Genomic DNA, 17,856 nt, shown 5'->3' with positions numbered 1-17,856 from the left:
ATTTAAGTTTAGCAAACCAAAAGAACGTTTCACTGCACACCAGGATACTACAATACATTTCACTTTTCAAAAGTAAAAATGCACAAAAAGTCAATAAAATAGGCAAAATCAACTGTAATTCTATTTAAAATGAGATGCAATGGGTACTAAAGAGGATGAGACACTGAATACCATAAAGTATAATAAAAGTCCTCCATATTTATAGTTTATTAGAAAGCTTCAGGAGGGATGTGACTTGTTCTGTTTGCACCATGTGTCAATCTTGTATATGTATATCTATCTATATCTATTGTATATCTCTTCCACATTTATTTAAACTATTAGAAATTATTGGAAGAATTCCCGCAGAGATCTCGGTGTCTCTGGTTAAGTGATGGAGCCATAATGTTGTAGTAGGAAGAGATCTGAACCAATAAAAATGTGCCGGCTTTGCAGCAGATTTTACAGCCTGCTGGCTCTACAGAAATGTTACGGCCTCATGGAGTGAGCGTCCTGCAGCCCGACTCCTCTCAGGCTCTGGAGGAGCGTGGAGCTGCCTCCAGCTACTGTGGTGACGGACTGTACCAACCAGACTGTGCTGCTGCTGCTGCTTCTCTGCATAATTTCATGCAATTATGGGTGATTCTACAAGTGCATGCATGCATGCAGTTCCAGGGTGTGTTTCTGAGTCTATCCATGCAAACTTGTTTCTTAAATGAGTGTCTTTTATGCAACTGTTTCTAAAACCGTTTGTCTGGTGGCGTTTCAAAGTGAGAATAGTGTGGGAGGGGTTCTTGTCGGTTCTCTGAATGCTCCTCCACCTTCCTCCTAGTTGAGCTGTAGCCAGAGGCCTCTACGCTCTTTACCAAACTAACGTATTAATCCTGTTTTCCAGCCGCCGCAGCTGAAGCAAGCAGGAACTGTAGAGCATTGTGCAGTCGCAGCTTTGACCGGCTCTAATCTTGTTAGTGAAAGAAAGTAGTAAGCAATGCTCTGCACTGTAGGTTGAACCCGAAAACTACCGGCTTTAGAGGCAACCGGGGAGTGTTTCTCTTCAGGCTGAAGATGTTGTTGTGGCTCTAGGACTTCACTTCAGGTTATTTCTTTAAAGAACAGCACAGACGGGTCAGATTAGTCATAAACACTCCGTCTTAGATTGAAGGTTTTTTCAGATGCAGGTTGTCGAGTTCAATTCTGAATCAGACTTATCCCTTTTATATGAACTCTTCATTGGATCGTTTTGTACCGTATTCCTTACCCGTGCAATAGAAGCATCAGGTTGCATTTCACGGCATTTATTTTATCAGATGCCACAGGGAACAAACTGTTTTAAAATGTTGGCCCGCTGAACTGCCAACTCCTGAAATAGATCAGGCACAACTTCAGCTGTCCACAGACTGTAAGGCTTGGAGCTGATGCGGTAGTGGACCCAACACACAATAAATCTGTTGCATTGGTTGGATGCTAGCGAAACCATACGAATTCTACATGTAGGTTCATAAAAAATGTTTTCTTTAACTGGAGAAGTTGTGATAATGTGTCCTACAGGTTGTGTATTTAAACCCAGGCTGCTGCAACAAGGACATGGGGCACAACCACCTCTTAGTACTGCAGGACCCCCTGCTGTGAGTGCTCCACTCCCGCAACAGATTAAATACTGGATTTTAATCAGACCAGCTTTTGTTGTCCTGTAGTGTTACAGTTTGTCATTTTAAACTATATTTTCTTTTTTAAGTGGCCATTAAATGTTTGAAATATCGGCGCTTAGAAGCCCAACTGCTTTGGTCCGCTTCTTGATACTTCAATAGACTTCCTGCACATTCTTGAGCTGCGATTTCTGATTAAATACCTGAAACTGAACTGTCAGGTTGTGTTGCATTGTTGGTGATGTAGTTGCATAACCAAAAATATATTGGTTTCTGCTTTTTCGTCTTGATGTGTGGAATCAATTTTGCTCGATAAATGACAAACTGTTCTGTTGTCTCAGCACTAGTGTAATGTCCTGTAGCTGAAGGCTTGTACTTTGAGTTGGACTGCACTAACCATTATATTGTTTGGCAGAGAGTATGATATGCATTAATTTGCGACGCCTACACAGCAGACCCCAGAGGCCTGTGGTTTCTCAGTAAACACAGCACCCCTCCTCTGCATCGATCGGCCTGTTGGTTTATATTGTTGCTGCAGCCGTCTGTTCCTGCTGTACAGACGCTGATGGAGACTTTGTGCTCGTGGTTTTAAACCTCCCGTCTTCTGAATGTCGCCCTTTGTGTGCGTCTGGCTTTACCTGCTGTATCAAACACGGAAACCACATGCATTGTTTCCATGTGAACATGCTGCTGTTTGTGTATAATGTTGACGGTGTTATGGTTGTTTGTCTCGTCTCTTCGCTCGCTGTGACGGCTTCTTTTCTCGCTGCACAGAAACCAGATCCCGCTTTCATCTATGACGCGTTTATTTACTAGTTTAGTCCCCTGAGATCTGGTCTATTTTTCAAAAGAAGGCCTGCTGTGAGCGTGTGCAGTTTAAAACTAGGACAACTTCTGCAGGCTGATCTGTTCTCAGATCAGAAACGTGACTCTTGGCTCTCTCTGTGACAGACTGCTCTACCAAAGGTCACTCAAAGGATGATGGGAGAGCTCGAATACAACCACCCTCAGGTAAACCATGCTGCCTGCTCCGCTGACTCGCTTGAAAGCATGTTTTTCTAAAGTAAATTACCAGGTTTTCTCCTCCCTAACTGTGGATCCTCCATCTTAATTGTTAGGCTGTACATCTGTCTTTAATTATGTTTGTCTGCGGCTTTCTTTCTTCCAACATTTACCCGCCAATCAGGCTTTCTGCAACCAAATGAAATGGTGAAATCACTTAGTCCACGTTGCTGATTTTAACATCCTTATCCTTCTGCGCGTAGCCTTTCTCTAATAATAGCTTCTGTTTGTGCTGAAGTGTTTGTTGTTGGGTTATGACGCACATTCAGATGTGTTTGGGGGCTTAGTGCAGTAAAGATAAACCGATTAAAGTCTGTTTAAACTTAATTTGTAACACATGGTCAAGTAGCCTGAGGTATTCAAGGGGGATTTCCATCCCAGCTGTCCACTGGTCGATTACTCCATTATTTTAGTTATTGATCTATGGAGGCTTTGTTTTCATAAAATCTCATACATGCAGACAACACAACACTACTTAATTTGGTCCATTGACTGAATTATCAAAGGGACTTTATACTGGATAAAGAACAAAGTCATTTGGACTCCTCGTATTATACTTCTCGGTAGCATCACCCAAAGAATGATGGCAAGACTGATCTGATTTCAGCTTGAGTGTCATCTTCAACATCCCTTCTAACTTTGATTCTACATTTGATAACCTGATGCTGTAAGTGATTGCTTGCTCGGGTTACATTTATCCCCTTTTTTTAATGTTGATTTATGAGATTTTGTCTCTTAATCTCACTGCACAATGTGTGTATGCTTTGCACGTGTTGTGGTTTTTAATCGCTGTTTATATCATACTGTGATCAGAGTATAGCTCTGTATTGTGAGTCCATTTGTTTTATAACCTCTGTTATGAGAAAGATCATCTAATCAAGGAGGCTTCAACCATTCCTCATTAATGATTGACTTTTGGTTCATGGTGTTCACTTCAGTTTGTCCGTGCTCTCTGTCTGGAGTTGATCTTCTGGCTCAACCTAAACTGATTTAGCCAAAGTGTTTGGTAGAAACACTTTAGAGGTTTAATTAGATTAGTAAACTTGAATAAAGTGTCTGCTCTAACTTTGTATGTCTGTTTGGTGATTGGGTTAGAGACAGAGAGCCTAATGAGCGACACAACGTTTACTGATGAGTTCTTGTTCTCATGACTTTAATTCAGTTAGTTTGACCCTCCATTTTAAAAGCTGTCCACTTCCCCCTGCTGCAGCATGATGTTCAGAAGCACCTGCACCTGGTGTGGCGGTTTCAACCTGTTCAGATACTTCTGCAGCAGGTTATCTGGAGATTTACCATCAAACTTTGCACCAGCAGGTTTGTTCGAACTCAGCCCAAGAGCAGCCCCTGGTGGTGGAAAAGAGGAAGTGTCTCTGCAAGCTTTTACACTTGAATAGTTTCAATGTTGTCTTCGTCACTGGAAACTCAAAAAGAAAGAGTATCTGCAAAATGTTTAAATAATAAGCTACTTATCATGGCAATAGACATATCCTTTTTATCAACAAATCCTCCTAAAGAGAGCAAACTCGCCAATGAACTAAACTTGAAGTAACAAAACCTAGATGATACGTTTCTTCATTATGCTAATTGCTTACATTGTCCCCGGGAGGATTAAAGAAGAGACGCACTGCAGAATGGAAACTGTATCTTCACTGCCAGACGTCTAAATCACGGTGGAATTAATGTTGTATTTTCACACTTTTATGGTCGACATTGTCTGGTTTTGGCGAGCTGCTCTGTGTCTTGTTCACTTTGCTGCTGTGACTCATGTTGATGACATCACCGGGCTAATTGGCAGCAGACTCACTGACTGGCAGGAAGAACACGGGTTAACAAACGCTGCTTTTTGTTCTCTTTGTCCTGAAGGCTTTCAGCCGAGCTGTTTGCCAGTCATGTCACTCACTGACACCAAAACACTCCGGCCAGCTGAGACTGGAGGTTGTTTGCCAAGTGGGTTGGGGGGGAGACTTAATTCACACGGTGATGTAACAAGTTTAATATTTGCTGTAATGCACTGTCAATATCGTTGAAGGTTGTGAAAATGCCAGCATGGTTTTACAGCAGCTGACTGAATCCAGACGTGTTTCCTGTCATGTTTTAATGAAAGAATTGAAACACAATCTGGACTTCATATGGCTTTCATCCTTGTGGTGCGGTCATCTTCTTGACCCTCCACACCCCCTCACGCCTGTCCCAGTTGAATATGTCAGACACAATATATTGCGCCGTGTAAGAGGTGATGTACAGGAAGACCCCACTGGTGTTTCGGATTTGAAGTGTTTTACCTGTGGGTTTGTTTTGTCTTCCAGAGTCCAACGTGAGCACATCAATCCAGGTGAACTCAACAGCCAGAGGGTCAGCTGCTGCCTGGGCCATACTGCCAGTCTGTGCGTAGAAATCACACACTCTCACACACATTCACGTATGGAGTCTGATGAAACCTAGCTTAGACCTAGGCTAGATCAGACCTAGCTTGATGAGTAATATCTGTCTGAAGTTAATCATACACTCATAAACCCCCCCTAATTAAACCTGTGTGACGCCGTCTGATGGCCGGTGTGTTTCCTGCTCAGTGCTGCTGGCGATGGCGGCGGCCGGCGGATACCTGATGTGGAGAAACTGGCAGCTGAGGAACCAGAAGAGCATGAACTTTGACAACCCCGTGTATCTGAAGACCACCGAAGAAGACCTCAACATCGACATCACCCGGCACGGCGCCAACGTGGGGCACACCTACCCTGCGGTAAGTAAACAACCGCTGAGCATCATGTGTAAAAAACGGGTCAAAGCTGGATGTACTGAACCCAAAAGACACTGATCAATTCCTTATTGATAGAGAATGTGACCTGGAGTCCACTCTAGTTTCACACAGCCCTATCATCACGAAACGCTTGTTTTGCTCCAAAATAATTAAAAACAAATAATCTGTTGTAAGGTTTCCGGGCTTTGGAGGCTTAATTTGATCTGGACACAGAGGATGGAGACTTAATGTCAATGACCTTCACCTGCATCATGACTTTGTGGCCTTTATTAATCCTTAGTGCACATCTCTCGGCACACAGATTAAAGAGATTAGCCTTAACCGGGCCAGAGGTCACAATATGGACACACACACAGACCTCTGGTATTCTCCTCACAGCTGCAGAAAGCACTGAAAATGTTTAGTTTAGTTTTATATTTCCTGTGCTTTGCAAATGAAACAAACAACATACACAGTGTGAACTTTAGAGACGTTGTTCTCTGTACAGAACCAGGCTACTTTATTTCTCCCTGCCTCCAGTGATGAAGCGATGGTTTCAGATGTCTTGAATCGGGGTCCTACGAGGTTCTTATCCAGAGTCGGTGTATTACCTTACAGTAGATGGCAGTCGGCACGCTTTGAGTTCAGAAAAACAGAAAGGAGTACAACAGGAAGCTAAGTAATGTTGACAGGAGCAGCAGGAGAACTTACTCTAGCCACCTACTAAATAGTCCATATCAGTTTAAGTGTTCCCTTTATTATGACGTAGGAACCTAAGCGATGTATCAGGAAGCCACCACACTGCTTCTGACAAAAAGGACTCCTGTGTTCTGTGAGTTTTAAAGAGCGCATAGAGAAGGTACCAGTAACCCGTCAAGAAAAGACAACTGGACATCAAGGTAACTCAAAAGAAAATATTCTAAATGTAGTTCACACACTGATGCCACTTCTCTGATATTTAGAGAGCCATCGACTGTATGTAGACGATGGATGAGAGCCTCACAGGACAACCAAATCTCTCTGAAAACACACAATGAAAACACTGTTCCCTGTCCTCCCCTTCCCTCTTCTGTCTCCAGATTTCCATAGTGAGCACAGATGACGATTTATCCTGATCGTCCCCGTTTTTCCTTTCTTTGCGGGCGACCCGTAGTGTTGCGCGTCGCAAACCTCGTTCCCACAACGGTTCTGTCGCAGCAGCCCTTACTGTACGACCACATGCCTTCTGAAGTGCATTATCTTTGGAGAGGATGACTTGAGGAAATGTTATTTATTATGTGAATACTACAATGAATTGCGTGTCCATAACTGTTTCCACACTGCTTCCTGATTATTATTTTTTTGCCCCATCCAACGCCAAATTTCCACAATTCTTACTGGACTTCCTGTGTTCAATCGGACAGGATTCCTCTTTGGAAACGGATCTACTGCTGGACAGGATTTCAAACTGGATCTGAGCCGTCAGTATTAAAGACACTTTGGATCGTGAGCAGGGTCAAAAAGGAAGTGAAGCGTTCATGGGATAAATTGGTCTGAAGTTCATTTCTTCCTCCTCTGATCCGTCAGATTCAGATGTGTTTAATATTTATTGTCAATCATGTTTTGGGCCGTAATATCCAAGATGTCATTTTTCTTTCCAACTCTTCCTCCTGGAGTCGTTCAGACTAGCTGTTCTTTCTGCCAACGTTTATTATAATTATGATAATTATTAGTATTATATAAGCTGCGTAAGATCCACCACGGTTACAGCATTTGTAAACATTGTATATATTTATCCCTCAAAGACATTACCGTCAATCAGGACTCTCTTCGATGCACTTTGATCAAATGTTGCTCCTGTAAATAAGATTGTATACGTTTGACTTGAAATTAATTTTTTGCTATGGTTGGGCATTGTACAAGGGTCAGAGTTCAGATGAATTTAACAAGAAAGAAAAAAAGCTACTGAATTTGGTAAAACTATTTTGTATGTTTGTGTGCTGTTGCTGTGAACTTTTTCTAGCCTTGTACAGTGAGGGGGGGGGACATTATTAGAAGGTAAAAGCTCTGTAACTGTGAAGAAACTGAGAATCACTTGAGAATTAAAACCTAATCCACAACGTTGTTCAAAGCGTGGCGTCCTGGCTTTTTTTATCCTGTGTGTTTGTGTTTTACTACCCTGCAGTATGCACAGCCATTCAAACTAGCTGCACCTTTACCAGCTCTGAGAACACTTTAATGATCAATCATTATAAAACATATCAGAGATATTATTCTGAAATGGACCAATCAGACAATGACTACTTTTACTGTCGCTACTTTAAGTACATTTAGAGGAGAGTACTTTCTACTTTCACTGGAGGAACATTTAGAATACTTTCACTGTGACAGAGTATTCCTACACTCTGGTACTTCTACTTTACTCAAGTACAAGACCTGAGTACTTCTACTTTACTCAAGTACAAGACCTGAGTACTTCTACTTTACTCAAGTACAGGATCTGAGTACTTCTACTTTACTCAAGTACAAGATCTGAGTACTTCTACTTTACTCAAGTACAAGATCTGAGTACTTCTACTTTACTCAAGTACAGGATCTGAGTACTTCTACTTTACTCAAGTACAAGATCTGAGTACTTCTACTTTACTCAAGTACAAGATCTGAGTCCTTCTACTTTACTCAAGTACAAGATCTGAGTACTTCTACTTTACTCAAGTACAAGATCTGAGTACTTCTACTTTACTCAAGTACAAGATCTGAGTACTTCTACTTTACTCAAGTACAGGATCTGAGTACTTCTACTTTACTCAAGTACAAGATCTGAGTACTTCTACTTTACTCAAGTACAAGACCTGAGTACTTCTACTTTACTCAAGTACAGGATCTGAGTACTTCTACTTTACTCAAGTACAAGATCTGAGTACTTCTACTTTACTCAAGTACAAGATCTGAGTACTTCTACTTTACTCAAGTACAGGATCTGAGTACTTCTACTTTACTCAAGTACAAGATCTGAGTACTTCTACTTTACTCAAGTACAAGATCTGAGTACTTCTACTTTACTCAAGTACAAGATCTGAGTCCTTCTACTTTTACTCAAGTACAAGATCTGAGTACTTCTACTTTACTCAAGTACAGGATCTGAGTACTTCTACTTTTACTCAAGTACAAGATCTGAGTACTTCTACTTTTACTCAAGTACAAGATCTGAGTACTTCTACTTTTACTCAAGTACAGGATCTGAGCACTTCTACTTTACTCAAGTACAAGATCTGAGTACTTCTACTTTACTCAAGTACAAGATCTGAGTACTTCTACTTTACTCAAGTACAAGATCTGAGTACTTCTACTTTACTCAAGTACAAGATCTGAGTACTTCTACCACCTCTGCTGTCCAGCAATGCTAAAGAATACACTAATATTTTGGATAAAACAATATTGTGTTTCTAACTCCAACCAAGATCGTTTCTTTAGAGTGGTGCAGGAATGAGTCCTCAACGTGCGTCTGACACGCAACTTAATTTCTGCAATATACCTAATCCAGATTTGAAAATCCCATCGCTCTTTCTCAATGCAGCCACCGCTAATTTCCGGGTCGTTATCCAAAAATCCATCATCACTGCGCCAATCTATGAAGTTGTTGTCATAAGAAGCACTTACTAACGTTAAGTCCTGCAATATTTTCAGCCTAAAGTACAGAAAGGAAGTCATTAAACTGCTGAGGCACCAGCAGGGTTTTTCTAAATGATTTTGCAGAGATCTCCTCTGTGCATAATGCTCTTTGCATCTGAAAGAAAAACTAATCTTTAGGATCAATGGCAGGACGATTTATCAGGGACCATCAGGAGGAGTCCTGTTTGTTAGGTTACAAAATGTGGTTGAGAGATCGTAGCCGTCCGGTCATTATCCGTGTTTAACGACAGTAGGGATTAATCTCCACATATCAGAGTTATGAGGGGGACAGACTAGGTCAAGCACACACTTGGATTTAGCAGAGATGTCAGATATGAAGGTCTAAGGTTTATGAACAAAGGACAGCCTGCATATCAACATATTTAATCAAATGGAGTCATTTTCTGACATTGAATTCATGAAACGAACCGAATAAAGAAAAACTCAAAGGCAAAAGACAGGCACACCCAGCAGGTGCTTTGATAGCTTTGTAGTATTAAGCATAGAAGATGCAAAATAATCCAGTTATTTGGGGGGGGGCACGTATTTAATACAAATGGAGGAATCTGTAAAAATTTACAAATTGTATTTTTTTATTAAAGTAAAAAAATGTATGCAAATATAATTTTTACATCAATGTAATTTCAACATCTCTAACATTAATTTACCTTAACCCTGAACAAATAAGTAAAATAACAAGTATTAAAAAATAAAGTTGCAGTTAAATACTTTTTTTTAGCTGAGCTCCAATGCTAATATTCCTCTTGGACTTCAGTTGACTATAAAAATGTGACCCATCCTGTAACGGTTATTGTGATATATTGGTTTGACATTGATTTGAATGACATCAGTGACAGGGGAGCCAGATGTGTACAGTTGTGCGATGTAGTAAGTGGGAGGAGTGAGAGATCACGAGATGGATAAGAGGATAAATCTTTAAGCCCCCAGATCATCTCAGTCAGCTGTGCGACCCGACCACAGACACTTCCTACCTCATAACTGTGAGTGTGTGTGTGTGTGTGTGTGTGTGTGTGTGTGTGTGAGCTGTATGTCTGTTGACATGATTCCTCTTAGAGGGAAAACATGTCCCGTCTCTGCATGCTTGTTTACTCATTTGAGCATCTTGTGTGTGTGACCAAGGTTGTGTGTGTGTGTGTGTGTGTGTGTGTGTGTGTGTGTTAGAGTTGCCAGGATGTCTCTCCGAGCAGGTTGATTTATTCTAGGTTTGAAAGACTTTGAGCACCATGTTGACCCACATCAGGGCCCGCAGCAGGAGTCTGTTCCCCAGCTACAAGCCGGGCAGCGGGGCTCAGGCACTCCAAGACCCGCTGGACTATCTGGAATTTGTAAAGCCATGGCGCTCCATGCAGGTCAGACACGCTTTCTTTATTTGTGTTTAATCTTCCTCCCTTTCTTCTCTTGTTTTCATTGGAAATCACATCCCAATGATATTTACCTGAATACATGTTTATTTGGTATCTATAAAATGCCCTAAACACAAGAAGACCTTGTAAGTGATTCTGCTCCTGTTCACTGGTCAGATTAAAGGTTAGTTCTTACAGATTGATTAATGTTGCAGAGCTGATGTTCAACACGGCAGTCCGAGGACACAAACATAGTATATTAATTTCCTCAGATTGCTTGTTGCTTGCTGTATGACATTAGAGCCTAAAGATATTAAATCAGCAAAGCAATACATCCTAAAACCATCATGAACATTGGTGTTATTTGTGAAGGAACTGGGCAGAGATATCTATGATCTGTATGCTGAGTATGGAACTGACGAGGAGGAGGAGGATAATCAGCTGCCGGTGTCTTCCTCCCGCATCCTGCTCTCGCCAAGCAAACACTTCACTCTCAACATCAACGTCGGAGGAACGGTAACTCGACTTACCCTACCTCTCTGTAACACTGCTCACAAACTGCCTCAACCTCTGGGGAGTGACACTTGAAATCAATGGGGAAGTTGCTTTAAACCTGCATTCCCATTTACAGTCCGTGGAGTATTTCCTGTCCATGATGTTATTTGTTCATATACTTCTATACATTCTGGCTTCTTAGTTGCATCCCTGCTGGATATTAGAGAGAAGGTTTAATGCATTTCCAGTTTTACTTCACTTTCAAGACCCGTATATTTGATATGAGGAAAAATACGAGTTTCAAGGACACTAAAAAGCATATATCTGTTTTCCAGTAGAGTTGTGTAGTCTGAGCTGATTTGATGAGACATATTCAATTTCCAAAGGTCATTTATTACGAGGAGTATTTTTTTCAAATCCTTCTCTTACTTGCCTTTATCTAGAATGTATTTTACCCCTTATTGTCGTCTGTTTTCCTCTGCTCCAGGTATATCACTTGCCCTACAGGTTAGCAGCCAGGTATCCAAAGACACGGATCGGCCAGTTGGCCACGTACAAGGACCACAGCAGGAAATTGGACCTGTGCGACGACTACACGGTGCAAAGCAACGAGTTCTTCTTCGACCGGGACCCTCAAATCTTCCACAACATCTTCAACTTCTACAGGTGAAAATAAGATGTCGTGCACAACGAATAGAAGTGAGTTTTCCTCTTCTTAAAAGATTCATGATGGACCTGTTCTTCTCTCTGTCCTCTCCATCAGAACTGGAGTGTTGTACATTAAAGACGAGCTGTGTCCCCGCAACTTCCTGGAGGAGATAAACTACTGGGGCGTCAGAATCAAAAACAGCCACCGCTGCTGCCGCATCTCCTTCGAAGAGAAGCAGGACGAGCTGAACGAGCAACTGAAAATCCAGAGACAGCTCATAGCAGAGGTGATGTGTGCTTTATAGTGTTAGTAATGGATGAAGTTGAAGCCAGGTTCCACATCTCTGCAGAAACTCATGGTGCTCTGGTGTAAAGCAATCACAGCCTTGGTTTGAGGGTTAGGTTACATGAAGAGGTTGCTAAATATTAAATACAGCATTAAAGTCAACAATATTCTCAAATCCTTAGTCACACATTAGCTAAACGAGGGTTAACCACGTCCATGGATCAACACGAGAGGAACGTCTTGCTGATCAGAAGGCCTCGGTTTCAAAATGTAACCTGCAGACTGTTTGCTAAATAAACTGTATGAGCCACAACTCAGATAGAATGAAGAGGGCTGCAGGGATGATTGATTTTTTGTTGGCAATACCTGGTGTTTGCCACGCCCTTTGACGAATAACCAACAGGATTTCTTCATTGGATCCTGAATTATCCAATCTGTGGCAAGTAAAAGTTCATGGCGCTTAGATATTTTGTTCAGTAAGATCTCCTTCTTCAGATTCCAGTTGACTCCGCTTTAAATTGTCACTCAGTGAAATGTAGACTCTGCATTTAACCCTGCCTTGTACAAGGAACAGTGTGCAGCTCTTCCATACACAGTAGAGGCATGGGTATATTAAGCCTCGCTCATTGGTCCCCCCACTTTACGCCCCTGGCCCTATTTGGAACTGCGGTCTGTAGATGTTCTCTAATTGAAAAATGATATAGAATAAAAATAAAAACAGTGTCCCAGTTCCCCTGAATACTCCGCAGGGCGTACTTGAGGACACAGTGGAACTAAATATCCCGTATGAACTTAGTAATAATAGTTTTTATACACACTTATGACTTACTCCCCTTCCAGGCTCCTGCAAATCAAACTATCAAGAGGTCTTCCCCTTCGGGCTGCCGTGGTTCAGCAGTCTTTGTGTTTGTACCTGTGAGATTGAGTTGGCAATCTGCTTGGCTGAGCTTGCGTCTGGCTGACCTACATTATAAACCACCGCTCCGCTTCGCCGTCTTGACAGATGGAGAGCAGAGTAAGCTTTTTTTCTTGGCGCAGGTTCGGACAGATGTTTCTATCACAGAGGTCCCACGCTCATGCAGTTTGTGTAACAGTTTCTCTCCCGTCGTGTTTCATTGGCTCACGAGTTAGTGTGTTGAACTCCTTCAGTCCTAAATTCAAAGTGTCCTTGGGAAAGATATTGAGGCCACAATTACACCCACAGGCATCAGTGTGTGAGCATGTGTAAACAAGCATTAGGTAAGAACCTGATAAGCCTCTACTGTGTGTGTGTGTGTGTGTGTGTGTGTGTGTGTGTGTGTGTGTGTGTGTGTGTGTGTGTGTGTGTGTGTGTGTGTGTGTGTGTGTGTGTGTGTGTGTGTGTGTGTGTGTGTGTGTGTGTGTGTGTGTGTGTGTGTGTGTGTGTGTGTGTGTGTGTGTGTGTGTGTGTGTGTGTGTGTGTGTGTGTGTGTGTGTGTGTGTGTGTGTGTGTGTGTGTGTGTGTGTGTGTGTGTGTGTGTGTGTGTGTGTGTGTGTGTGTGTGTGTGTGTGTGACCATCAGTTTCTGTTTCTTTACTCCAGTTACGGTTATTTTTCATCTGAATAATTTGGTGGTTTCACTATGGCTCCTTTGTATTTGAAATGGTACTTTATCCTTCATAAAAGTTCAAATGAATGTAATAAATTAAGCTATATTATTGCCCCTTTTCAAAATGTCTTCCCTATTCTCTGAACCTCCAGATGGAGAAGGAGGAGAACGAGGTGTTATTTGACGGCTTGATATTCGGCACGACCCGGAAGAGTATCTGGAACATCATGGAAAGGCCGTTCTCCTCGATCACCGCCAAGCTGATGGGCATCGCCTCCTCCCTTTTTGTGCTCGTCTCTCTGGTAACCATGGCGCTCAACACCGTGGAGGAGATGCAGTACAAGGTGTGTGTTTTACTTTGTGTGTGTGTGGAAGAAAGCCATAAAGCAAATGCGTTCTAAGCAGGTTAATGAGAGGAGTCACCGTTCTCTTTAGTTGCAGGGCTTTATGTATAGATTTATCTGATTGTCCGATATAGATAAGTACATTACATCTTAATGCACTTCATCATTGGCTGCACTGCCCAGTGGTTTCCACATTTTGAATAGATGTAAGACATTAAAAAATGAACAAAGAAAAAAGAAGCAGTTAAACAAAAACTGGCATCTTGAGTATTTAAGAATATCCAGGTAAAATAAATGCACACAACTTAATTGTATAATACAATAAAACAGACCATTACATTAAAGAGATCAATCACTTCCTCAAGCAAACCGTCTGGACTTGCCCGTTGTTCTTTCAGACGCCGTCGGGCCAGCTCAGCGGCAGAACCTACGGCGAGTACGTGGAGGAGTCATGCATCGCCTTCTTCACGCTGGAGTACCTGCTGCGCCTGGTGTCCACCCCCGACATCAAGTGCTTTGCACGCAGCGTGCTGAACATGGTGGACCTGGTGGCCATCTTGCCGCACTACCTGCAGATGGCCCTGGAGTGCTTTGAGGACCAAGATATACAACTGCACTCAGAGGACATCCAGACCGTGGGACGGGTGGGAAAGGTAAAAACAGGGCCGATGGGAGAGGGGAAAATGGGATGTTTAGATTTGTCTCACACAGTTCTTCCTCTGGGTTTTTCTGTAGGTGGGTCAGGTTCTCAGGATCATGCGTCTGATGAGAATCTTCAGGATCTTAAAGCTGGCCCGACACTCGACAGGCCTCAGAGCCTTCGGCTTCACACTGAGGCAGTGCTACCAGCAGGTGAGACTGTACTGTACATACAGCTTGGGGAAAAAAAGGATACAAAAAACAGAGGAATACATTTACTTGTATCTTACAGTCTACAAAAAACTGAAAGTGTTGCACAGGTTCAAAATGCATGAGGATCTTCTGCCTGATATCTGTTGGATGGTACGGCTCTGCTTGACTCGAGTCCTGTGTCTCGCTGGCAAAGACTCTCTACATTACAATCATTTTTTTAACAAACCCTATTGTGCTCATCATCAGGCTTGTATTTTTGCTTTTGAATTGAAGCCTTTGCAGATCATTTACATGCAGCTATATAACAGAATACAGGACAGGGAAACGAGTTAGAGTCAAGAGTCTCAGTTAAGAACAAAAACATTCAAATTAGGAAGAGATATTTAACAAAACATGTTTCCTATTCAGGTTGGCTGTTTGCTGCTCTTCATCGGCATGGGCATCTTCATGTTTTCCGCCATGGTGTACACCGTGGAGCACGACGTTCCCAACACCAACTTCACCTCTATGCCGCACGCATGGTGGTGGGCTGCTGTGAGTCCACACACACAAACATGACGTTCAAACAACATGCTCCATGTGTGTGTGTGTGTGTGTGTGGGAGGATTAAAATGTTAATCCACTGGGAGGCAGATCAGTGCCAAGCCTTCCCCGACTAACACCAATATCTTCCCGGATGATTTTTCATAAAGATAACTCTGGCACCCGGGGAGGTAACGTTGCTGTTAGCATTGACATTAGGTTTCCAAATATATTTTCTGGTCTAAAAATCTTTTTGGTACTGACTTGATTTTTCAATAAATGTACTTTGTTCAGACTATTTTTTGTACCTACAGTTTAGTAAAAGAAGACAAAGAAGCATACCTTATTGTATGCCTTGAATCCCAAATAGAAAAACAGTGTTTATCAGCTGTAGCTAATGTAAGAGCTGTATTGTTTTCCTCCTATATTTAAATTGATTAGTGTTTTATTCTCTTTTTATCTTGATCTTTGTTTCCCCCTTCCAGTCAGTCTGATATTCAGAATTTGTAGTTATTTGTTTTTTAAATTTCAGATCTTAACCCGTGCTATCCGTGTTAATGCATACATTAACTGTGACTGCTTCATAACAAAAGCCAGTGTTTCTCTGATATAGCTGTAGACAATTCATACATTAAATGTTATTTTTATAGTTCATTAAATACCTGGAAGTCACTGGATATCTTCTGTTGTGAAATTATGTTTTAGGCCTGTTTTCAAAAGCATACTGGAATAAGACGGATGACCATGACCTCCACATCTCCTTTTGTGTTAAATATTTCGAGCTAATATCGTCTGGTTTTCTCTTTCACCCCTCAGGTGAGTATTTCCACAGTGGGCTACGGCGACATGCTCCCAGAGACCAACCTGGGCCGCATCTTCGCCTTCGCCTGCATCTCCTTCGGCGTCATCCTCAACGGCATGCCCATCTCCATCCTCTACAACAAGTTCTCCGACTATTACACCAAACTCAAGTCCCACGAGTACGCCGCCGTCACCAAGGCCCGTGGGAAGGTGCACTTCGCCGAGAGGGCGGCGAAGAGGTTTCACGAGTGCTGCGAAGACACCGTTCAGCCGACGAACTCCCGCCTGCGCAGAACAAGGTTTTAGATTTCCACAGTAACATTTGTGTGGAAGGTAAGGAGTGACAGTCAGATGTGACATGAACCAAAGACCGACTACGGACGTGGTCAACATGACGTCAGATGTTGGTTTCTAAACTGTAGTGTTGTATAACCTTGAGTTTGGCCTTTTTGCCACCTCCATCTTGGATTTGTTTTGGAAGCAGAAATATGAGATTCTGGAACAAAGTGCAACCAAATGCCGGACAAGACACTCTCCTGAATTGAGAAGACACAGAGACGAAAACCTGAGCAACACAGTGTTAGCGACCTGTCAATCAAAATCCCAAAGCATTCCCTGCTTTATGGCCTATTTCCTCTAAATGGGACCATCGAAAAAGAACATGCTCTACTGAAGAAGACTTAAAACTAGCAAGTGAGATCATGAACTCACCAGGAGTTCACTGTGGTAAATCTAGTAAGAAGTAGGGTCATTTCCCCATAGACTTTTATACAATCAGACTTATGTTTGCATCCAGTGGAGTTGCACCCGGTTGCTGCTTTAAAATGAACCTGTGACATTCTGTACGGGCCATTTTACCATAAAGACTCTGGCAGAATTACACAGTTGGATTCACATTGAGTTTAACCAACAACAAGCTGAGAAATCTCCAACTGTCTGGATCTCATTTAAGAAACCTTTGACATCAAAAAGCTGCTCCAGGAAGGAAGTATATTTTCCATGAGGGGATATTTAGTTATTAGATGCATCCTTTCATTCATCCTCCATACGTGCTTATTCCTGTTAAGCGTATTATATTGTATTTTAGATCCTAGGATGCATTTGGAAAAGGCTTGGGAAACACCGTCTGAAACACGGTTTGCAGTTCAATGCAAGAAATATTTAATGTATTTAATTCAAATGTACTCATTATTATACTATTTTTACATACTATAAATCTATGCTGAAGCTGTCTATCACAATCATGTACTCCCCCCCCACCCCCACCCTCACTCGGTCCATTAGTCTCTAATGCCCACAAGTAATCCAGGAATCAGGAGTGAATGGCGGGAACGGGACAGAAATCATAGGTTGCAGAGTGGACATCTGGACGACGGATATAGACCTGTTTAACCTCCTCATGCCTCTCTCTAATAAAAACCTCTTTTTCACACTGAATCCCAAAGATGAGCTGATTGTACTAACTCGAGAGTCTGTACTGAACAGTCACTTTATGGTCAAAAGCAAAAAGCATGAAGTGATCCGGATTTGGTGGAGCTAATCTACAGGGAATGAGGGAGAGCGTACCGATGGCTAGCAGTCATCGCCAGGGACGGATTAAGAGTCATTGGGCCCCTGGGCCTGTGACGACGAGAAAAGCCCCCCCCAAAGAAGCACCACGCTAACTTCACCCTCACGCGCAAATCAGCGGTGTTAAAGGTTGCGCTAAAAGCACAGTCGAGTTTTATTCACGTGTATCTTGAGGATTTACAACAAGTCAAAGAACACACATAAGCACATAAGTCAAAAATAAGCAGGCGCAATGCAAGGGGCCCAAACCCCTACATCACACAGATCACATCACTCATAAGGAAACTGCTTGAAATCATGCATCATCATCAAGGTTGAGGGGGAGTGGGGGGT

At 42.3% G+C, this 17,856-nt stretch overlaps 2 protein-coding genes across 3 annotated transcripts in view; both read left to right on the top strand.

Moving 5' to 3' along the window:
- vldlr (very low density lipoprotein receptor) overlaps positions 1–7,528 on the top strand; it is a 38,899-nt gene extending 31,371 nt beyond the window's left edge. The window contains exons 17-20 of one of the 2 annotated variants that reach the window (XM_063889620.1): positions 2,577–2,636; positions 4,994–5,071; positions 5,258–5,427; positions 6,504–7,528. In XM_063889620.1, the coding sequence (XP_063745690.1) occupies positions 2,577–2,636; positions 4,994–5,071; positions 5,258–5,427; positions 6,504–6,539 (344 nt within the window). In that variant the 3' untranslated portion in view covers positions 6,540–7,528. The remainder of the gene's footprint in view (positions 1–2,576; positions 2,637–4,993; positions 5,072–5,257; positions 5,428–6,503) is intronic. The other variant, XM_063889621.1, reaches the window with a different exon arrangement.
- Positions 7,529–10,154: 2,626 nt separating this feature from the next.
- kcnv2a (potassium channel, subfamily V, member 2a) lies at positions 10,155–17,276 on the top strand. The gene is made up of 9 exons (XM_063889623.1): positions 10,155–10,445; positions 10,812–10,955; positions 11,422–11,600; positions 11,698–11,869; positions 13,588–13,779; positions 14,178–14,432; positions 14,515–14,631; positions 15,040–15,165; positions 15,970–17,276. The coding sequence occupies exons 1-9, from the start codon at positions 10,320–10,322 to the stop codon at positions 16,258–16,260; spliced, it is 1,602 nt and encodes a 533-aa protein (XP_063745693.1). The 5' UTR covers positions 10,155–10,319; the 3' UTR covers positions 16,261–17,276.
- Positions 17,277–17,856: the final 580 nt, after the last annotated feature.

Source organism: Eleginops maclovinus, chromosome 8 (genome assembly GCF_036324505.1).
Source record: "Eleginops maclovinus isolate JMC-PN-2008 ecotype Puerto Natales chromosome 8, JC_Emac_rtc_rv5, whole genome shotgun sequence".
In the NCBI taxonomy this organism is placed as follows: Eukaryota; Metazoa; Chordata; class Actinopteri; order Perciformes; family Eleginopidae; genus Eleginops; species Eleginops maclovinus.
Note: the sequence above shows the minus strand (reverse complement) of the source record. Positions and strands in the feature narration are given on the sequence as shown.

Coding starts and splice junctions, on each gene's coding strand:
- kcnv2a (XM_063889623.1), top strand. CDS start 10,320: ATGTTGACCCACATCAGGGCCCGCAGCAGGAGTCTGTTCCCCAGCTAC. Junction 10,446..10,811: donor AGCCATGGCGCTCCATGCAG/GTCAGACACGCT, acceptor TTATTTGTGAAG/GAACTGGGCAGAGATATCTA. Junction 15,166..15,969: donor ACGCATGGTGGTGGGCTGCT/GTGAGTCCACAC, acceptor TTCACCCCTCAG/GTGAGTATTTCCACAGTGGG.